The sequence below is a fragment of the Periplaneta americana genome, chromosome 1 (assembly GCF_040183065.1).
Source record: "Periplaneta americana isolate PAMFEO1 chromosome 1, P.americana_PAMFEO1_priV1, whole genome shotgun sequence".
NCBI classification, from domain to species: domain Eukaryota; kingdom Metazoa; phylum Arthropoda; class Insecta; order Blattodea; family Blattidae; genus Periplaneta; species Periplaneta americana.
The window spans coordinates 204,877,673-204,902,163 of record NC_091117.1 but is presented as its reverse complement, the minus strand read 5'-3'; the positions used below and the strand labels follow the sequence as shown (position 1 = coordinate 204,902,163).

At 34.6% G+C, this 24,491-nt stretch overlaps 1 protein-coding gene across 1 annotated transcript; it reads right to left on the bottom strand.

Moving 5' to 3' along the window:
• Positions 1 to 2,080: 2,080 nt before the first annotated feature.
• Positions 2,081 to 24,190, bottom strand: LOC138706626 (uncharacterized). Its single transcript, XM_069836152.1, has 5 exons — positions 24,080 to 24,190; positions 15,667 to 15,733; positions 13,364 to 13,397; positions 5,775 to 5,924; positions 2,081 to 2,483 (listed from the first exon to the last, which is right to left on the bottom strand). Exons 2-5 carry the CDS (start codon positions 15,715 to 15,717, stop codon positions 2,308 to 2,310), a joined length of 411 nt encoding a protein of 136 aa, XP_069692253.1. The 5' UTR covers positions 15,718 to 15,733; positions 24,080 to 24,190; the 3' UTR covers positions 2,081 to 2,307.
• Between the last annotated feature and the right edge of the window lie 301 nt (positions 24,191 to 24,491).

Below are 24,491 nucleotides of genomic sequence, written 5' to 3'. Positions count from 1 at the left end.
TAAGTATATTTTCACTAATCTCAAAAAAAAAAATTAATTGCAGTTATGTACTTCTAGGAATTTCATTGTTAAAACATAATCAGTGGTTTTTCATGAACTTGTAAAATTTCTATGGTTAAGTACTCTTTGTCCCTTGTGGCAGCTCACGAATGGTGAGAAGATTTATAAATTTTTAATTTAGCAACAAACAAAAGAGTGACTGCGAATTCAAAGATACGTGCATGTTATTACACTAGGAGTATATTATTCTTTCGTTGAACAGATTTTACGTAAACTGCGCAATGGTAAATCTAAATTTTGCGTCACGAGGTGTAAGTTCATAAAAATCGTAATTGTATAGGGACATTGTAAATTAATTATGATAGTTGATATTAATATAATTTCTAAAAATAAATTAATGCAATTAATTGTGTTTAATTAAGAGCATGTGGGATGTGTGAAGAACTGGATTTAGTTAAGTTACTTGTGCTAAAACAATTTTTTGTTATAATGCAACAATTATGCTTCGAAGCATAAGTAGTAATTTGTTAGCCATTGTACTTGTTTCATTTTCATTCATAGTTTTGTGTCCTAGGGCAGATCTTTCACTGCAATCCCAGCATTATCCAAACTTTCCTATTTTCTGCCTTCCTCTTTGTCTCTACATATGATCCGTATATCTTAAGTCAGCATTTTTCAAACTATGGTCCGCGGACCACCTGTGGTCCTCGAAGACTGCCCTTGTGGTTCTTCAAAAAAGACAGAAGAAAACATAAAATTCAAGCGAATTGCGTATCACATTATAGCTTAAAATCCCAGAGTTTGGAAATGAACATAGCAATAGAATTTCACTTTTTCTCCCAGCATTGACGTTTTATGAAATTTATTACCCTACCCGTCTATCGACTTCCCACTCTACTATCAGCAACAAAAGAGGGATTTAAAGCACTATACACGTGGTATTTCTCGCCATCTTTTACCTGCACATCTGGAGCCGTGCCTGTAACCCAGTCAGGGATCACCCGAATTCATAACAGAGGACGAAAGTACCGAACCTTAATTGAATTTCAAAATATAAGTACACTGGTACTAAAATATGCTACGAAAATAATAAATTTGCTTTCGATGGGAACAAGAGTAAGGTGGTCCGCGGAACTGTTGTGACTTTAAGAAGTGGTCACCACTTCAAAAAAGTTTGAGAAACGGTGCCTTAATCTTTCATCTGATACATTCTTCTGCTCCGAACTCTTCTCCCATTCACCATTCCTTCCGGTGTATCCTTCAGTAAGCAGTTTCTTCTCACCCAAAAGATTATAATATTTTCCTTACGCATTTATCACAATAATTGTTACAAATCACGCCACTTTTGTAAACTCTTGAAGACTGTACATTATGATTAAAAATTCGACTGTATAGAATCCAGTTGCTAGAAGTCGTGTGATATGTAACAATTATGTTGCCATAAGTGCGTAAAAATTATATAATATTTAGTTAAAAATTAAAAAAAAACCTGTAGGCCTACAAAGTAACTAAGAAATTAACAACACACATTTTTTTTAGCTTCAGAATAGTTCCCATTTAAAGAAATGATACTTTTAAATACTTAACTTAAAATCTCTATTCGTAATATATTTTTACTAAAAACTAAATAAAAAAGGTAGTTTACAACTAGTAACTCTGAAAATATTGAGAAGAGGACTCATGTCTGTAGGACATACTTGTTCAGAATGTCTTCAGAAATTAGCCCTGTAAGTGTCGGTAACTCTTCGTGAATCACCCTGTATACTGTCGGCTGTGTATCAGAGAATGTGATGATTCAGGAAAAGAATCCTGACTATATCAACTTACAGACGTTACTTGTTACTTAAAACTTTTAATAGTGGCGCCTAATTCGAAACCAGAGTAAACTATCGGGTCCAGTGAAAAAAGTCTATGATTTATATCATCTGCAGTGACTTTGTTTGAATATGGAAAGAGTGGTGTTGTGAGAATAAGGAAAGGAAAATGTTAGTGAATCTCATATCAAAAACATATTTTACACATCATTCCATAAGAGTTTTTCCAGTAATTTCATGCAATGATGGACAATAAAACACACATACACTTTATAGACTTCATTTACTGATTATTAGTACAAGATATTTATGTATATTTAAGTAACAATGCCTTCTTATAAAACCGATGCAAAGCCCACAACCATAAGTGAAAAATTATTTCTATCAAGTTATTAGAGGTTTAGCAGCGAATATAAATTGTGAAATGGTCATAACAAAGACAAGAAGAAAGTTCCCCTACTGCGAAAAATGATATTGTATTCGATTAGACCTTTTAGTAATTCAGGTTTCTCAATCCTTGTTCAATGTATTGTGAAAAGTTCTTGAACGTGTCCAAAGCTTCTCTTCCATGCACACCGTACATCTGGATAATTTTATTAAGAGGTGAAGTCTGATTGTAAAATAGAAGCAGGCGATCAGAAATCCCTTTCAAAGCTGTGACATTTCCTTCTGAAAGAATTAAAATTGTTTGTTAAAATTGTAGTAATATAGTAAAATAATTATTTTTGCAGTAGTGTGTAATCTGATAAGTTATATTTATTGCTTTTCTGTAATATAGAGGTAATTATTTGACTTTAATTAATTTTATTCCTTCATTAATACTACTGTACATGTGGTCTTCTCAATCAAGTATGAGGTTAATTTGTATTCTTGGTATTTCTACTAACTAAATCAATAATATGTACATTATGTATTACAAGAATGACTCAACTTTTGTGCAGATCATTTAAATTGTGCGCTATGGTGAAAAATGGTCATAAATGTAGGACGCCGTATGATTTTATATTATTTTCTCTCAATTTTTAGACAAAAATTAATCATTCACACATATCCTATTCGTGATAGTTGTATCCATAAATTTACAACTTTTGGTCTTTGTTCAGTCAACTGTCAGAAGCCAGGTAATTCAGAGATCTGCATCGGACGTTTTCGCTCGAGCGCCAAGTAGTTTATAGCATAATCCGATAGGTAGCGAACATGTACGATGGGTAAAATTGTCGCGAGCGATAAATCCTCGAACGGTATAAGCCGAGCGTTAGACATTCGTTCTTGTTACAGTGATGAACTGAGTAGTAACATCATAGATGTTTATCATTTCAAAACATTGCAGTATTTAACTAATCTCTCCATAGTACAACTACAAAACTTGCTTTAAAATGTAATATAAATGTTGTAGATAAATGTTTTCCCCCCCCCCCACACACAGGACTGATTTTGTTCTTGCCATGTCTGATAGATGTTATTGGATGTAAATGTAATTATTATAAACGGAGAACACAATCACGATAATGCAAGGAATGTATCAAGTTTTCTAGTAATAATAATAATCTCTAATAATTAGTGTATCAATCTTTGCGTCTGTAACAGTTGAGCAGGATGGTTATTAGTTTTATTATATTTTCTGTGCCGTTATCTCTGTACTAATATTGTTATTAATTTACTCCTATATAGTAATATCTTGTAAAACGTTTCTATATTGTCGCAGTATATAGGCGGAACACTATGTATGGACCTATCATAGACCCTATTATATATGTGGTAAATCAAATAATGAATAATTATTAATTAGGAATAATAACTGTATATCGATGTTTTTCATATTATTTTATTTATTACTTCATGTTACTTTTTTGGTACGTTCCATTAGACATTTGTCATAAACGCAGAAAATAAAGCCTTATTTTTACCGTGTGAGCAAAACATACGTGTAGGGGAAGCTCGGCAAATTTGGCAATACGGGAAAATTGGCAATATTCTTGTATTTCGTTTATTGCCAAATTTCCTCCAGAGTTTTAAGAAGTTCAATGACATCTTCATAGAGTGCAACATCTGACTGTGCTTTTAGTTTTCGTTTCATCCAAATCCGCGCATTATAGTGGCAGATATTGTTACTAATAGAAAGAAGTGTTGAATACTTTCTGTTGACGTGGTGGTTGTGTAGATATGTGTATACAAAGATGGAAAGAAAGTGTTGTTCATTACCTACGTTTTTTGTGCATTACATATCAAAAGCTGAGATTCCATATTATAAGGTAAGCCATTTATATACTGTGATTAATATTTTCTGTTAATAACTCATCGAAAAATCGAAAGAGAATTGGGAGGAAAAATTTTAAAAGGTACGCAAAACGCGTCCTTGCAAGGGCTTGGGGGCTGTACAAAAGTAAATATGTGAGCTCCAAGCCTGTTGGTCACTAGTCTCACTCCGGGTTACGCTGCTCCACTGAAGGAACTCTAGAAAATTTTGAAGGGGAAGCCGAAATTGGACGTAACCTCTTAGGTACCACATACGCGAGGGGGACTGAGATTTGATCAAGTGATCACGGAACGGGAAGAGGAAGAGCTGGCTGATGTTTGCCGTTAGGATGGCAAGACGCTGTCATCTGTTGTTCGATGACAAAGCATGTGAAGGCCGTCGGAAGAAGCGCCGTGAAATCTAAATCTGCAATTTGAGAGGTCCCTGTCCTTTCAATTTGCGACTAATTGAGTGACCTCGTATATTTAATAGACAATTTATATGTTCATCAGGCCTTAGCTCGTTTTATATTCTTCTTAGCAAAAAATGTCTTCTCCAGGGTAGTGTGAATTAGCCATTTTCCTTTATAGTGATATACTGCTGCTCTTTTTGAACAAGAATGTGTACTCGATGGTAAAATTTAAGAGTAGGGACGTATGAGGTATTTTTAGTCTTCAATGCAGCACTGCGTATGGTGTGTTGCAGATATGCCAAGGGAACGAGGACATTATTCTGAAAAATATTCCAAAATTGATTTGCGGGCTGCGGTAGGGAGTGTTTTGAGAGATAGATGGTCGAATTATAAGGCTTCTAAGAAGTACAATGTGCCCTTTAACAACTTAAAGAGGCTTCTGTATGCAACCTCATTATCCGATGACGTCATTCCCAAGAAAGGACGACCCCTAGCTCTAACCGTTGAGGAAGAGCAAAAACTGGTGACATGTGTAATCGAAATTCAAGACCTTAGGTTTGGGCTAACGGCAAAAGAAATTAGAAGACAACTCTTCAATATAATTAATAAGAGTGGTCGGAAAAATCCATTTAATCGTTTTCTTTTTCTTTCTTTTTTTTTTTTTTTTTTGCTTTTGTTTTGTGTTTATGGTATTTAGTGACTTCTTGTCCCAGTAAATTAAGTTTTATAAACCTTGTACCACTCTTTAATTTTGAAAAATTTACTTTCTAATCCTATTGCCGAATCACTCTGTACTATTGCGAATTTATCCTGATGAAGTACCAAATCTGGAAACATATCATTTTTTATTTATTAATATGTTATATGGTAAGTAATTTAGATTTGTAGAATTTTCTTTCAGAGGTTTATTGGGATTTAATGTTTAAACACATTGCATAATAGAGGAATATTTAATTTCAGAATATGCAACTACAAACTGTGTCAAAATACAAATGTTGCCAAATTAGACGAGTCTCCCCTATCTTATTTGTCGCCTTCCATACAAGATAAGACATGTCGGTGAGATGACCTTTTACTGTGCTTCTATTTATTACGAGCGTATCACGACCGATCTTAACTCACTCGAGCGTGCGACATTCGACTGAGATCAAGCGAGCGATTTAATTCCAATGCAGCACTCTGACAGGTATGGACCCCACAAGTGACACCACAAGACATCACTCATGAGGCAACTAGACCAGGAAATAATGGGGTGGATGGCCAGTTTCTTTCCCCCATCTTTTGATAATGATATATTTTTTAAAATATTTACCTTTGACACTTTCAACAGACTCTTTCATATATTGTAGAAGTTCGCGTCCTCTGCTTACTGTCACAGTAAGGTTATCTCGAATTTCTTCACCCAAATCTGGAAACGGCTCACTAATCTTAATGAGGTGCTCAAGTTCTTCTCCGACGGTTCCTGAAAATAGAAATTGGTACCTTACTCATAATTTGCAGTTAGGGATCATACAAATTCGTCATAAAATATATCGTAAGGTAAAGGTGGGTAAGTGTACACACCCAGTGTATTATTGTCTGTGGAATATATTGTACGAGGCGCATCCAGAACGTAAGTTTCCCTATTAAAAAAAGAAGAACACACACTTTCAGGAAAACATTTATTGGCAACAGATACAGCAATGTTTCAGCTATTTTTCAACATAGCCACCATCAGAATTAAGACACTTGTCGTATCGTGGATCAACTTTTGTATCCCTCTGTCGTAGAACTCTGCCGCCTGTGAATGGAACCAGCGTGTGACAGACGTCTTCAGCTCTTCGTCGTTGCCAAAACGCTCACCGGAGGACAGGAATTTCTTGAGGTGCAAGAAAACGTTAAAATCGCTGGGAGCAAGATCAGGACTGTAGAATGGATGATCAAACAACTCCCAGCAAAATTCCGTCAAACAGCTGGTGTGCGCCGAGCCGTATGTAGAAGAGCATTGTCATGGAGGAGCACAACACCTGCAGTAAGCATTCCACGCCTCTTGTTTTGAATGGCACGTCGTAATTTTCGCAGTGTTTCACAGTAACGGTCAGCGTTCACTGTTTCACCTCTTGGAAGGAAGTCAATGAGCAGAATGCCCTTCCTGTCCCAGAACACCGTGCACATCACTTTCCGTACCACAGCGTCTGTTTGAATTTCGTCCTGACCGGATATCCACTATGCCGCCAATGCATTGACTGCTGCTTGGTTTCCAGAGAGAAGTGCGAAATCCAAGTCTCATCGCCCGTGACGATCCTGTCTAGGAACTCGTCGCCGTCATCGTGATACCGTTGCAGAAATGTCAGTGCTGCTCCTAAACGTTGCATTTTGTGTTCGGGTGTCAGGTTTTTCGGCACCCACCTGGCATACACTTTTTTGAACAGCAGGTGCTTAGTGACAATCTCATGCAAGAAGGATCGCGATATCTGCGGAAAATGGCTGCTCAGCTCCGTAATCGTCAACCGACGGTTCTCCATGATGCACTGCCGCACCAGCTCAACACGATCATCATTGATGAGGGACGGTCGCCCACTGCGCTCTTCATCATGGACACTTTGACGACCTTCGGAAAACTGCCTACACCAGCGACGCACCATCTGCTTACTCATGATGTTCGGCCCATAGACCTGACAGAGCTGCCGATGAATTTCAATTGGCGCAATGCTTTGTGCATTAAAGAACTTTATCACCGACCGAAACTCGCAGGCGGCGGGAGAAGGAATAAGAGCTTCCATTTCGGACCACTGCTGCCACGCTACTGGCACGAGGCGGGACCTGTCCGGCTGGCATATGATTGATACGCATGCGCAATTGACACGGCTAATTACGTTTACTTTCAAGGGGAAAAAAATCGGGAAACTTACTTTCTGGATGCGCCTCGTATTATAGATGAGATATTAAAATATTGTTTAATGAATAACGGCATTATACGGATCATAAATTTAACAGACGGACTTTAGGAGAAGATAGTAAACAAATTAAATTTGATTTTTTAAAGGAGGCAAATGCACACCCTTACAGCGTATTCTGAATCTCACCAGTCCGGAGGCATCTATGACGTCACGTTGCAACGAAATAAGGAACAAAACTGCTGGAAGAATCGATGCTGTCATGGCGACTGTGTAAGTGGTTATCTGTGCTTCGCTAGCAAAATTTTGCGAAATTTCCGTACTGCCATCTGGTTCAAAGAAAAGAGATCATAAACAACTTATTTCTTGAACGGTAGTAATAACGGGTCCGTTGACATGTTCGCTCATAAGCCATTAACATATTGTTTTTACGTTGTGCTCATTACAAACAATACAGCAGGACTAAAGTAGAACACACCGCCATGACACAACAGTGCACGATGTCATTCGTCTGCTAATTCCCGCCTATATAAAGAACCAATCAGATTCACTGATGGCGGCTGATGGAGACTGCCACCACCTCTGCAAGTTGATGGCACCGGTGCGACACCGGTGGAGCATCAGTGACGTCATCGGTGGAATTCGGAACACCGTCATGCCATCGGATTGCTCAGCGGTGAGATTCGGAATACACTCTTAGCCACATATGCGGGTAACAGTAAGCTTAAAGAGTTTCCAGTCATTAAGTTATGAAACAAACATTTGAATTCACGCCAAAAACAGTTTGTTTTACATGATAAGACTTTTTATTTAGACATAGAAGTTTTCAATGTTTTAATACATTTTTAACTGTGGTTTTCTACAGTAAACTTATTCTAGAGCACAATGCCCATAAAAGAAATATAAGATTTAGTAATAAACTGTAGAAACGAGAAATAATAAACAATGTTTACAAAAAAAAAAAGGGCTCAAGAAGAAATGTGAAAGTGAAGAAAGGAACCATTTTGATTAGAAAGAGAAAAAAATGAATATTCATAATACCGCGTATATTGAAAGGTAACATTGAAGCCCAATATATTATAAGCTCATAGCTCAAGTTAACTCCTCCTAACGTCTATTATGTAGGCCGATTTTATTACGAAATGTTAACTAACCTAATACAATAGTTCATGAGCCAAAAATGAACACAATTTTATTTAAAACTAGCCATGCCCTTGCGCTCCGCAGCACCCGTTAGAAATATATATAAAGTAATTACATAATTAAAATAGGACATTTGATCCAGAGAATATTCTTGTTTGATAGAAGGATAAATCGTTAAATATGTTGCTTAATTTAAATTGTATTTAAATAATTAAAATCCGATCATGTTGGTCCAGAGACCACTCATTTGGTGCAATGACAATTCCTTTAACATGTTTCTTAATTTTTATTACATGCAACCATAGTTTAATGAAGATTGACATCATTTAGGTTTAATGTGTATACTTTATACAGACAGACATACAAACAAAAATTAAAAAAAAAAGCGATTTTCGGTTTCAGGGTGGTTATATATATATATATATATATATATGTTAGGACCAATTATTTTTGGAAAATCGAAAATTACCAGAAAAATTTCGGCTACAGATTCATTATTAGTACAGATTATAAACACACATCATATCATCCGTATATTAATCCCATTGTTGTCCAAGGACTCCAAGGCCGCCATAAATAAATGCAGAGTCATTTGCTTATCTTTATTACTCGTATTTTATTTGGACCTGGCCATGATATAAAAAGCATTAGTATTTTCAAACAGATATCTCGCCATATGGTAATGTAGAAATCCTGCACGAAAATATGTACTTTGGTACATCATAGTAATATCAGTCCTATCAAAATTTTGCGTAATATAAAATTTATCGGAAATCATTTTTAAAGACACTTCTGTTATGTAATATTTTTCATAATAATCAATAATAAGCGAGATATTTCGATTTATTTAATTCAGGCCCCCTTATAACCCCACTTTTAAATACAGGCATATGGCCTATAATTTAACTTACAACGAAATTAATTTATATTAAAATTTTCATATAAATCGATTCAGCCATTATCGCGTGAAAAGGTAACAAACATCCAGACAGGCAGACATACAAACAAAAATATCAAAAAAACGATTTTCGGTCTCAGGGTGATTAATTATACATGTTAACACCAATTATTTTTGGAAAATCGAAAATTACCAGAAAAATTTTGGCTACAGATTTATTATTAGTATAGATGACTCGGCACAGAATTTTATTAAATGTATCTGAATAGATTCCTGTTTAATAATTCGGTACCAAATGAAGTAATGACTCTGATTTTTCTTGTAGTAGCTACTCATAGTATCCAGGTTATTTAGAAACAGAAAGGTTATCATATACGTAAAGGTAATGAATCGTTTCAGTAATCCCAAATATATTTTATAGGCCGTGGGCCTACTTGCAGTAAAACCTAACTTTCTTTGGGAAAAACTCTCAGCGAATTTCTTGTGTTTGAAATATTTAATGGTTTAAGGCAGTGATGTCAAAGCAAGCGCATTTTTCTGACCTTGACGTCGTGCGCGGGCATTAAGCGCTAGGTATGCTAGGTATGCTGTTGGATTAAGAAAACAGTGGTGCACAAACTTCTAACGGAACGTGAAATTTTATGTCGTTATTTTTATATGGCTTCTTTCTGTTTGTTATTTTCTATATTGTCTGTAAAACAAAAGTACTAACACCTATTTCTTAGCCTGATATTGCAGTTGTGTTTTGAACGTTAATAACATACCCTAATAAAGAGTTAAGAAGGAATATTCATACAAATTCCATAATAACTACAACTATACTGTACTAGGTGAATTAAACAAATCATTCATAAAGAAAGTGTTATCCCTAAGAAAGACACTGAATATGACATGATAAGTTGAAATTGATATTGATGGTATCTTTAGCCTTATAAAAGTAATCAAAACAATATTATAGAACAAAGCAAAGTTGTCTAGGTATATGTTTTAACTGTAACTAATATCACATAGTAAAACTCTTATCGCATTATGCTTTTAGGTGATATTGGTGCGCAACGTTCTGTTATCAGAATATTAAATTATCTCGAAATCTGCTGAAGCTATAGAGCTGACGTTTTACCAACATATAGGCACATATCTTTTGTTTGTGAAGTAACAGTATTAATTGCATTGTTAATTCATTTCCTTACAAACATTTTGCATGCGAATATTTTCAAACATTTTAATACACTGTCTTCAGTAATACGTATTTACGGTAACTTATATTAGATTTACGAAAACATTGTTTTAATACCTGTAAGGCTAATAAACACACATACCTAAAAATTTCACTTTTCCGTAAAAAAAAAAAGATGAGAAAGTATTCCATTTGAATAAAAAAGCAAACTTGTGAAAAATGAGCATTAAATTTAAAAATTTCATTTTTATAATGCAGTTATATTTCTCAGACAAATCTAAAAATTAACATGGATACAGTTTTAATAAGTTCTCTTCCCTTTATCCATTGAATCAGTGCTGGCCATCCCTGTATATAGCTCGAAAAAGCATATACTACCTTTTTCGGCTGTGTCTTTTCTTTCCGCTGTAAAGCGCTCAGGCTCTCCTGGGCTCTAAAGCGCGCGCTTGCTCCTATGGGCATCAGTTGACATCACTGGTTTAAGGTTTACATGGAAGGTATAGACCTACCGGTATACTAATTATTCAATTCAAGTAAAATAGAATATAGTACACATTACTTATACCGGATGGAAGTGAACTAACCTTGCACATTGAAAGGGAGGAGGTACGCCTAAATGAATAGGAAAGCTATGCTACGTTTTGTGATTATATGCACGGTTAATTATAAAATAAAATTTGAAGTTACAGCAGTGCGGCAACATTGCCGCTAACACACGTTACTCGTGACACAGATGTAGATAGATAGATGGTTTTATTGAGTAATATTATACCTACAAATTTTATATTATCATAATTTTTTCTAAAATCCAATGCACGGGTCTTCTGACCGTACGTGCTTTGTACTCGAAACAAGTTCTCCTTTGTAGGTCCCCCCTCACCTATGATTACATCCAACTACTCTCTACAAGAACACACATATTAAAATGGAAATAGCACAATAAAGCACATTGCATAATATATCCTAACCTAAATACCTAAGAGTGTACAGTTGGGTGGATACTATTATCCCTTCCTCAGTTCACGTCGCAGACTTCAACAGCTGAAGTTCTAATCTGTCTTGCCTTCAAGAGGAACAATCCAGTCTTTTGTTCCCATTCTCTGTTCCCAATGAGGTCAAGACATGCAAGCGAACTCCTACTCTGACTTAGCATCGAGGGTGGTAAATATTTTCTCCGTACAAGTCCCAATTCAACACACAGCAATAAAATACTCTTGTAGGAATCCTTTTCTTTGCAAAGCGGACAAAGACGCTCCTTCTTCGTTGACAATTTTATTACCCTTCCATGCCTCCAATCTTAGCCACGCTAAACCTGCTCTGCTGTCCTTGTTACAAGAATTTATGTAGGAGACCAACGAATTCGGTGTGTCTAGGTAGGTGAGGAGCTCTCTGTCTCGACGTTGCTACTTGCTCGCATCCCGCTGTGGCTTGAAGTTACAAGTTTTTTTAAATTAAATTTACACGAAAACCGTCCATGGTATTGAAATACGTCAGAGCGAGAAATTATTCTTTATTAAATTTCCTATCAACATGGACAAAAATCTCGATCCTACTCGCAATAGTTGCAGAGTAAGAGGCTAAATAACATTTGGGAAAAATACCCTTTTGTCTGAAAGAAATTTATGAACTTTCCACTCATTTTTTGTTTCATACAACATGAGGTATTCGCTCTGAGCGTATTCCGAATCTCACCGGTGAGCAATCCGATGGCATCACGGTGTTCCGAATTCCACCGATGACGTCATTGATGCTCCACCGGTGTCGCACCGGTGCCATCAACTTGCAGAGGTGGTGGCAGTCTCCATCAGCCGCCATCAGTGAATCTGATTGGTTCTTGTATAGGGCGGGAATTAGCAGACGAATGACATCGTGCACTGTTGTGTCATGGCGGTGTGTTCTGCTGTATTGTTTGTAATGACCACAACGTAAAAGCAATATGTTAATGGTTTATGAGCGAACATGTCAACGGACCAGTTATTACTACCGGTTGAAGAAATAAGTTGTTTATGATCTCTTTTATTTGAACGAGATGGCAGTACGGAAATTTCGCAAAATTTTGCTAGCGTAGCACAGTTAACCACTTACACAGTCGCCATGACAGCATCGATTCTTCCAGCAGTTTTGTTCCTTATTTTCGTTGCAACGTGACGTCATTGATGTCACCGAACCTGTGAGATACGGAATACGCTGTCTGAAATGCTATATCTCTTCCACCTTGTAAATGTAATTATTTATACATTAACGTATGCAGTAGCTTACGTAATTAATGAAATAGCGTACTTAATGAATGAGATATTCTGAAATGAGGTTGGGAAATGAACTAACTATAGTCCCGTTGCTCTTATTTCAGGCAGCCAATCACGTTGCAGGTCGGCTACATTTAAACGTGTGGGTCTTGTCATTCGCTGGTGATGATGTAATTCACTTCCTAAGGCTCAATAAATACTTAATATAATCGCCCGCCATTTTGGCTCTTTCGTCTCCTTTCATAGAAAACACACGAGGACGTTATTTGCCGCTCAATTATTTGCTGAATTACAGTGCGTTTGATTTATTATCATAGGAGCTACGACATGATAATGTTTAACGGTGTGGCAAATAGATTCCTCGTATGGTAGCTCGGAAACGAAAGAACAAAAATGACGAACGATATTATCTACTTAGACTTTATAGATCTTTCACTTCCTAAGACGTAAGCAAAGAGCGCAGTCACGCCGGAAATAACAGCGGCACGACTATAGATTTTTGGTTTCGTTACATTTATTCTATCGCTCATCGAAAAGAAAAAGAAATTTCACGTAACTTACTTCCAAAATCATCCACCTGCGCCAAGATATTATCCTGAAAAGAAAATATATTGGAAAATGAATCATAGAATTTAAAATTCTGTCTGTAACTTAAGACAACATTAATGTTGTTATCTACGATTTACTTTTTCGTACCAATTATATTTAAGCTTTTCAAATAAATGTTCCAAGTTATCCTGACAACAGCTATATATACACCGTGTAACTGAATGACTTTTACATACTTTATGTGGAGGTTGACATGATGAAGATTTTTCACCCAGGGACTTATGACCGGAAATGAGAATTGTAGTATCTACAACATTGTAAGTTGTTGCTTTTCTTGTTCGTGTGGTGGCGAACTTCCTACATATTCAGTAGGCTAAATAAAACAACAGAGTATAGTTTGGAGAACTTTATTGGCAGTTGTATTATGTGATTAAGACACTAATTACCAGACTTCGTGGAATTGCCACGAAGAATCACAAGGTTTACTGCATACGCGGTATAGACTGTATGAGAAGGGGGCGTGCAAAGGATGGAGTATGCCTCTAATGTAAACACTGAGCAGTATACTGCGGTTACAATAAAATCTGTATCCTGCATTCAAGAAATATAATGAATGATCTTTGAAGTAGCAAATGTCTAAAAATGTAAATACACAATTATGTTATAGTGAGATATATTAACTCTTAAAATTTAATGTAAGATACTCACATCATCTTTGAATATGTACATTGCAGTGAAGAGTTATGTACATTTTGAGCGACTGCAAAGTAACCTCCTCCGATGGTCACTTAAACAGTTTTTATTTTGGGAAAATGTACGTTCAACTTCACACGATGTAATACGTGCATATTTGAAGAACGGAAAGTCACTAATTATTAGTACACAAACTTCAGATCTCTTGTCGTGACCTGTTGGTACATCATTTATAATACGAAGTTGTGAATAGGCAGAATTTTTAGCAATAATGTTTCTCAACTTACATTTCCCTTTTTCTGAAATTAGTGAATTGTTATTTTGGATAACGGTTTGTGATACTTTATCCACTATATTAAGGGCTTCTGAGAGTTGTAGTTTAGACGATTCTAACAGGATGATGCTTTTGGACACGATTTTAAAATTAGAATCAATGAACAGAATATCTTCCAATAGTTGTTCAGAAGGCAATGATTTTGCAGCTGCAACAGCGAAAAAATATCTGTGCTATCCAATGCATCAATTACCTCCATTATTTTGCCGTAATGTTCTGCATAATAATTAACAGCATCCAACACGTTCCCCAACGGGTCAATATTGGCTGCGGGGGTAAGGGTATTCCAGGGGCAATTATTTGGAACAGCAACACTCTCATTGTAGTATGTTTGATTGAATTCTTGTCTGCACTGAACAAATGTTAAGCTTTGACTATTCCAACCACAGTAATGCAAAACAAGTGCTTACATAGGTATACATTAGCTGTAGCTGCTCTATCTATTTGGACCGGTCACAACTCTTAACGTGAACTGCTTATACTACGAGACCGGGCGGTCTCTCACCTCCTCTATACTACCGTACATCGGCAACCTGATTGCATGCTGCGTGTGGCAATTCAACGAAGTCTACTAATTACATATATAAAGTCGCGGAATAATAGTTTCTTTAGTACCGTCGAGAATATCAAATACGTGTATATCCACTAAAAGGGAGAACTGTAATTACAGACATGTGAATAATATAAACAGTAATCCGTTTTAGTTCGTTGTTAAAATCAAGATCAACAGAAGCAACCCATCCAACGATGTTAAAAACTGGCAAACACAGCCAACAAGTGCTTACAGTGTTTAAAAGTGTCCAATAACGTTTTATATTCCTTTGATTATACTTATAGTTTTATATTCCTTTGATTATACTTATAGTTTTATACCACTTTTAAATAATTTTAAATCTTTTAAATTGTACTATATGGACTGCTAATGATTTTAACTTAATATAACATGTGTATTATAGACCAAATTAGGTTAAGTTAGAGTAATTCACTTTAACAAGATCCGAAAATCATAATAAGTTCCATACTATAAGGCAAGATTTTCATCATAAATGTTCATTTAACACTCTACATCTGAAGATGATACATATGTATCGAAAATGTTAATGTAAATTATTAAATTATTAACTTTTAAGATAAGCAAAGGCGGCACAATAAATAAATATTTATAGTCAAATACTTACATAATGTAAGTAGTAGAGTCTTTTGTAATCAACACTTCTATGTAGGTATTCGCTCAAATATTTTGCTTCTAAAAATGTTACGTATATTGTAAATGTAATTTGTTACTTACCTTTAAACAAGCAAACGTAATAAGACTCAAGAACAAAATTCTGTAAATCATCTTGAATCCTTTTCACCTAGAAATGAAACAGTACAAATTACGGTAAAATTATTATTAATATTAATATTGATATTATTTTTATTATTATTGTAGACGGAACTCTGTTTACATCCCCTACGTTTTGCGAATAGTTAGGTTATTATAGCGCAAGAGGAAGAAGACGCAAATTACATGTGCAGCCAATCATTAAAGGAATATGATATATAAATGCGGAGTAAAATTTAAAGTTGAACGAAAAACTCATTGTTTCAAGTGATTATGATTAATTATGGATGGGGAAAAATCAAAAGGTAAACAATTACTTATGCTATTTAGACTCCATTTTTGAAAGGGAAAAGAACATGAAACTTGGAAATTGATAAATAATTAATAATGGGGAAAATGTGTTTGTTGTGTTTAATTCAGTCCATCATCAGTGCCACGAAAATAATGTTGTATTCGATAGTATAGAATAAAATATTCTACGGAGAGGAGAACTGGAGAAATTGACAAGAGGCATATTAATAAATCAGCAACAGTTGAGAAGAATTTCTTAAGAAAGTCTTCCAGAACACCAAGTAGAGAGAAGATAAACACAGAGTTACAAATAATAATGGAAGCAGAAGAAGACATAAAACATATTAGTTAATGAAAGAAGACATTCTGGTAAGGGAATATTAGAGGAATTTGGGTTGGGAGGGTACCAAAGTTAAAACAGAAACGCTGAGTGGAACAGAACAGGTGACATTGACGACCACCAACATACTGGTGCATCAGAAGAGAATGTACGTGTCTAGTAGAATTATTTGAAGACGCCTTGTAAACAACATTATCTCGGATTTTTTTCTAATTGACTATTTACTCTTTGTATATTTATTCTATTCATTTGAACAGAGAAATCGGTACTGAAGAAAGATTTTTCAGTAATAATATTATTATTAATAGTAATGATAATAATTATAATAATAGTAACATTATTATTATTATTATTATTATTATTATTATTATTATTATTATTATTATTATTATTATTATTATTATTATTATTATTATACTCTTCATAAACTGGAATTTTTTTCTCTCAGAGTATTAATCGTTTTAACTATAAGGCACTTTGAAAGGAAGTAAAGATTATCCCTTGCCATTAGAATTTCATTTGTGAAACATTTCTTCTGATTGTGAAGTGTTGTGTTTTCTAAAAAGGTGGCCTATGCATCCCATGAACATAACGATCCTTACTTGGTAAATTGGTCTCCGTCTGCCAAAATTATGTTAAATTGAGTCCCTTTAGAAAGAGGATATTTGTGAAAAGGGTCCCGATTAAAAAAATGGTATACATAAAATGAGTCCCGGTTATAACCAATGTAAAGGTAAAATGAGTCCCGTCTTGTCAGCCTATTAGCGTTACCCAGGAGATTCCATGTGTAGGTTGGCTGAATAATCCCCCGAACATTCTTTGTTTTTTATTCTCTTCCCAAGACTTTAAATTTTGATAGTTTGTGTGCGTGCTGCACATCAGAATTTCTTATTAATGAGTTGGGAAAAATTTTAAACACATTGTTTTGGAAAAAAGCAGATCTTCTCAGAATTTCTTACTAATCAACTGGTAAAAAAATTTAAAACACGCTGTTTTGATAAGAGTAAATATTATGATTTCTCCAGTCGTGAACTGAACCGCTCTTTGCCACATAAATTCCTCCTTTTCCATGGTATGCTTCAGCTTATTCCCTGTAGTTCTTCATAAAATGTCCTCATCAGATTGCATGTGTTTTCAAGATTTCAACACAAATATGTTTGTTATAAAATTAGCCATTCAGCCTTGAATGAAATGAATCGTAACTGTCGGTAGTTCGATTCGTTGCTGCTGCAAATACAGCCCAAATACTGGGAGAAAATACTGCATCTGGCGAAATGTAGGCATCGATTAAGTAGTCTGTAATAGTACATTATGCAACGAGCCTATAATGGTAGTAATTAAGACGCGAGTATGTTTAAGAAACGAGAGCAAGCGAGTTTCATAATTTTCGTACGAGCGTCTTAATTACCATTATAGGCAAGTTTCATATGACTTTTCATGCTCGACCATATTTCTAACTTGAAATTATTCATAAGTATTCATGTTATTGTTATGTGAGTGAGGAGCGGAACTGGCCTTATGCAATAGCCTACCTCATAAATTGTGAGATGCGCGCAGACGCGAAAGTATTGATTTTTTTCCGAGAAACAAATTTCAACGACCTTGATATAATCTAGAGAGTAATATAAACATTAATCTTGATATAACCTTGAAATTGAATTCGACATTGAAAAACGAGATGACAAATTGATTTATTTGAATATTATTTACAATTAACGCTAATTATTATAGTAACAGAACTGAATTTATTTCAAATGTAGGTTATTCATTGTGCAATTGGTGAAATAGATACTTGCGCTTTCATATTGCCACAATGCTATGTTCTGATTGGTGGAATAACCTGAACTTTAATGAATAGGTGTATTTTAATGAGGTCCATTAAAAGGCTGCTACCAGGTGTATAATTACTACATTTCGGCATGGTTGAGTATAAATAATTGAACAGTGTGATCCCGAAACGGTTTAAGTCCATTTTTGTGAAAGGTCTGGGCTAGTTTTCTTTTATCCACCCGTCTACGGACTCAGAGCGTTTCCAAGTGACATGCACAAAAACATAACCTTCTAGACAAGGATTGCCGTTGTTTCGGAAGAAAACAAGCTTAAAGTATGATAGAAGTCTCAAACATAATCATACAGTGTATATGTATTGTATAAATCATAAAAATGGCCAAATGGACTACGTGAGTTTTGAGATCACACTCTTCAATTGAACCTTCTCATCCGTGGATAGAACAGGCATGAAGTCTTCCATTAAATGATTTCTCTGGATTCGAAAAGAAAATCCAAAGGATGACAACAATGATTAGATTCTGAAATTACAATATTTTTCACGCGCAACCTTGTTACAAATCCATTTTAAAATATAGGAACCATTTTACGTATCCATTTCAAAGTTATGGGAACTTTTTTGCATATAGGTGAAATAGTACATAACTCTTCGGACCCAATTTACCAAGCTGCCAACGATCAGGCAGCCCCGATAAAAGTAATTTTCTTTAATTTCATGTAATGAACATTTCTATAGAGTTCAAATAATAATATTGTCTTAAAGGGCACCAAGACTGAGTTTTGAAACTTTTACATATTTAATACTAGGCCTATTTCTCATATATTTTAAGCTGTTTAATAGGTGCATTAAGAATAAGGTGTGTGCAAAATTTCAGAACAATCGCACTACTAATTTCGTAGATAGTTTTATTTCTATTATGCAAATGCAGAGATTAGGTGAATTGAGTCCATATTAATATGTTTCTCTTTCTCTGAAGTAAATTTAATTCTATTAGCAAATTCTGGGGTCAGGTTAATTGAGTCCATATTAAGTTGTTTATCTTTTCGGAAAGGTAAATTGAGTACCATAGGTTTTAATCTTTGCGGTAAGTTGAGTCCACTACGGTTGGCTACATCTACTTTCTCCTCAGCGCTATGACGTCAGGGCATAATGCGGCACAATGTAATATTAGTGTACAGCACGCCGTCGATTAATAGGAACATTTTCGTACAAAAAAAAGGGCTTTTAGGCCTTTTTTTAAAACTCAGTCCTAGTATCCCTTAAATATATCCCTGTTATAAGCCTACATCTTGTTTGTCTATTCAAAATATCTTAATATCTTATGAAGTAACGAAATAAGCGAACTATTTAATAGTAATATGCGTTACAAGAGCGATATGTTGAAGTTTTCATGTTCGAGGAAAAGTTAGAAAAAGGGAAACGTAGTTGAGCTTTTTTAATTCCCGAGAATTGAAGGAAAACATACCGCGCGTGTATCGTACATTATTTTGTGCGAAGATCGTTTATTACATACCTGAAAGACGAATTTCTAATTAGTTCCAATGAAATCTACATCTTGGTTTGTGTTCAATGACGGCAAATTTGCAAAACAAAAATATCTATCTTCAATATTGTTGCTTAAAAATGTTTTCTGTGTTTACTACACTCCAGCAGGCCGTGATATACGTCTGCCTTTTTTTCCCCCAGGTCTATAAATACGAACTTAAAACAAACGGTAAGGTTATCTAATGATTTATTTTTCATTTTAATATTTTAACAACATTATTTATATAACATATTGCAGTAATAACATCGGCAAGTTTGTTGATTTTTTCACGGCTTCCTTAATGTTATTGCATCACGAATGCAGTACCTTTAGTGAAGTTGTAGAGTTTACTTAATTTTTGCAAATATTTAAAACAATAATTAACAGTGCAATTTAGGTGAAATTGCAGTGGTAAGTTTCCAATTTATAATTATTATTACTTTTTTGAACGTCTCTAAAAATAATATGTTAAAAGCCTAAAGCAGTAAAATCAATATGCCACTTAAGCGGTAAGAAGAGGGAAATTGTTATGTGTGTTAGGTTGGGAATATTGAATGTGGAATTTTAGATTTTCCGCGGATTGGTTTTTGTGCGGAAACGAAGCAAATACGCACGATCTCGCACATAATGTATTACAGCTGGAAAGATGTTGTTTATAATTACAGAACTGTAATATCCCAGTACGTTTCGTGAGTTTGAAAGTCAGTCTGTTGAACATCATTCTGCAGAGATACTGAATATGACTGGCAATTATATAAGATGCTATTTTTTGATCAACTTTAAGACTTATCAAAATAGCATATTGTTTACGCACTTGTCAACATTATGATAATAATTAATGTGCCCACAAAATGATTAATTTAAGAACAGTGAAGACTTTGAAACTATTTGACAGCAAGTTTAAAGAGATACATTTTAAATTTAATACTATCTATTTTATGACCTTGTGGAAGATCTCTAACGAAGCATTAATGCATATCTGTTCTAAGCCTGCCAAATACTAATCTTACTTATTGATATGTCGTACAACTCAGACAATTTGTTTTAACTTGATATTAATACAGTAAAATGTAGCAATACAGATATCACCTCCGTATTAAGTTCGGCAGAATTCAACACAGTTGTGGAAGATAAAAAATTCTAAAAGGAATTGAACTCTTAAGCTTGTTGTGCGTAGTTAGTGACCCTTATCGTTGCAATTTCACTGGTTTCAGAGTATGAACTCACTTATACATTACGTTAGTTATGTAATACTTCAACTTCAGTATCGGTGTAACTTTATAAGATATACTGTTGAAAATTCTAGTTCGGTGGTGCTTTATCTGTAGCAAGGTTAATGAACAAGTCAGCCGGATGTGATAGAAGGGCAGTCACACAAGAACGACATTTTGTATCCTAATTATGTTGGTTTCTAGTATGCTTTTAATACTCTGTATGCTATTTAATATGTATTGTAATTGTAGAGACTAATGATATTGCTAGAAGAAATGTCGTATCTGATGATGTTGGCATAATCCAACGAAAACGTTCATACGATTTTTAAAACATGTAACGTAAAGGTTATGTACCTTACATATATTGCAGTAAAGTCAGTGACTGAAATAAATATTCCTAATATGGATATATTTAGTTTTTTTTAGGTGGAATGATCATACATTCCACGTCCTAGCCTTGGAATGATTCATTTATTAAGGTTGCGTCCTTGTGCGCATTCAATGACTCAAATAACAGTATATACTTTTGATTAACTGCAATATTTTCAGACAGAACGTTGGAGAAAGATGTTCTAAATGGGCTTTAGACATTTTACCACTCGCACTAGCTTCTGGGCTAGGCTAGGCTTACGGGTATGGTGCCCCATACTCTTAACTTGTGCAGTGCTCTTCCCATCCCTCAACTTGTACAGTGCTCTAACAGACAAACCACACATTACACAAACGAATGCTTTTGAGAGCTTTACAGAGATGTAAAGATGGGCCCGTATACAAATTTTGGATATGAAATTCCTGTTCGAGCCGAAACCCTTCCCTTGTAAGTTCTGTAGGAATATATCGGCTAAAAAACCGGAAAGAGAGTCGCCCATTGCTACACCTTGGGTTTGTAGAAAGTGCTTGTTGTCGAAGCAAAAATAATTTTGTTTCGTACAAACAGAAAGTAACTGCATTAATTGTTTAATGATTTTTTCATCAGTGTTAAGTTTATGCAATTTCTACGAAATGATTTTTAAGGTTTCGTCAAGTGGAATATTAGTAAATAGATTTTCGATATCCATAGCGGCAAGTTTTGTGGATTTGTTAATATTTAGGTGTTGAAATCTTTCAATTAGTTGTTGAGAATTGCTCAAAGAATATCTAATATTCATTTTTAGAATTTGTTTGAGATATTTCAGCAAAAATCTATTAATTTTATGGTTGGGGAAATTTAGGCTATTAACGACCGGACGCATAGATAGATTCTTTTTATGGGTTTTTGGTAAAGCCTTAAGAATTGGTAAACTCGGGTTCTTAGCAATATATTTATGTGCGTCTTTCTCATTTATGATGTCCAGAGCAGATCTTATAGCTGATTGTACTGATTTTTTAAGTTTATCAATGGGATTAGATTTTATTGCTTCAATGTTATTCTTGCTAATGAATTCATAGGTTTTACTAATGTAATCTGGTTTTTCCATAATTACAACTGCATTTCCCTTTGAGCGCAAAACTTGTGAAGGCCTGACCTAGACAATTGACAAGAGCGTTTCTTTCTCTATTACTGCAAAAAGAAATAAGTTGGTACGACATATTTTTGTTGAGATATGGCGGATTCTCTCAGTGACGGAGCGCGAGTTTTCGCTAAAGCAATTAATCTCTTTGATGAAGATGAAAATAACACTTGGAGTAAATCTGTTTTTGGCGATATATGGTCTGAAAGTGTGTGTGAAGGAACTTTATTGAAGGTACGTAGGAAACTTGTTAAAATAAAATGAAATATTGATAAAAGAATGACGTGGAGTCGTGCCTCAGATATAAATAACATAGCCAACAATGACACTTCTTCTAACTCTAATAATTCTTCAAAGTCTGACAAGAAACAATAAGATTCCAGTGAAAATATATTGTTTTCTCCAGAATCAGGAAGATGCAACAAAAAGCTAATTACTTTTGTGTTTCTTGGGGTCCAAGAGCAGTTATGTGTAGTCCACAAACTAAACGTGTCAGTTTTGCATTTTACATCCAGAATGGAATTCCTGTATAATTAATGAAAGTTAGTATTCATCGGACTTAGTCAAATCATATGAATGACATTTTAAAATTATTTACCTTGAAATTTCTTTAAATAATCTAGAGTAATATCTGTCCTTGTATTCTATTAAACAAGTAAGTTTTAAAAACAATATGTTAAAAAAATTAAATAAGAAAATGTTATGATTCATTCATGCATGTACATTATTTACTTTCCTGATGTGTATTGAATAAAATTTTATTTATTCAGTTATCATCCTAATTTTATAAATAAAACTAATGTAGATTGCATTGAAAATAATAAATAAAATTATTAATCGACTACTTTTCTCTTTCTATTTACAAAGTTAATAAAACTAATGTAAATTGTATTGAAAATAATAAATAAAATTATTAATTGACTACTTTTCTCTTTCTATTTACAAAGTTATTAAAACTAATGTAAAATGTATTGAAAATAATAAATAAAATTATTAATTTACTACTTTTCTCTTTATATTTACAAAGTTAATAAAACTAATATAAAATGTATTGAAAATAATAATTAAATTATTAATTGACTACTTTTCTCTTTCCATTTACAAAGTTAATAAAACTAATGTAAACTATATTGAAAATAATAAATAAGATAATAAATATATAAATAAATAAAATAGAAAATAAATAATACGTACTTCTAGCAGGACAACAGGGTACCATCGACATACCCATAACTTGTGTACTGCCGGTAGGACGTTACAGAAATACGTCCTGCTAGAAGGACAACATATGAAAAATATTGTTTAAGAACCTGTCCTGCCGGAAGGACAACTTGCTATGTACAAAAATCCTTCTGGAAGCGCTTCGGGAAGGACATGACTATGTACCATTAACCAACAAGAGCTATAATCGAGACAGTCAGTGAAGCAGAACTTCCTAAAGTAATTAACAATTTCCTAAGAGGGTGTCAACAGTTTTAAGCAGTAGGTGTGGGACATTTTCAACACCTGCTTTTAGCTGGGTAAGTACAAATTCCTATAGTAAATGTTTCAGTGTCGGCATACCGGGTGACCGCTGATAAGCCCGTAGCGGCGGGCGACGGGAAAATTAAGACCGCGCGGAAAAACAAAACGCTGTCACTGTACATTTGGCTTCAGTATTCAGTGAAGTGACGAAATAAATGAACTATTTAAAATATATTACAACAGAATTGTCTTGTTCATACTTACGGAACTGTAATATGCCAGTAATTGTAGTGAGTTTCAGAATCAGTCTGTTAACTTCGTTCTCCAGAGATACCGAATATGACTCGCAATTATATATGCTGCTACGTTTTTAATGGACTTCAAGTACTTATCAAAAGTGCATATTGTTGACGCAATAACTAGTCAAAATTATAATAATTAACGTGGCCATAATAGGAATAACGTAAAATATGATAGGATATAACAGCATGTTTAGAGAGATATAATGTAAATTTTGTATTATTTATCTTTTGACTTTGTAGACCTGGTTGGCGAGTTGGTATACCGCTGACCTTCTGTGTCCAAGGTTGCGGGTTCGATCACCGGCCAGGTCGGTGGCATTTAAGTGTGCTTAAACGCGGCAGGCTCATATCAGTAGATTTACTGGCATGTAAAA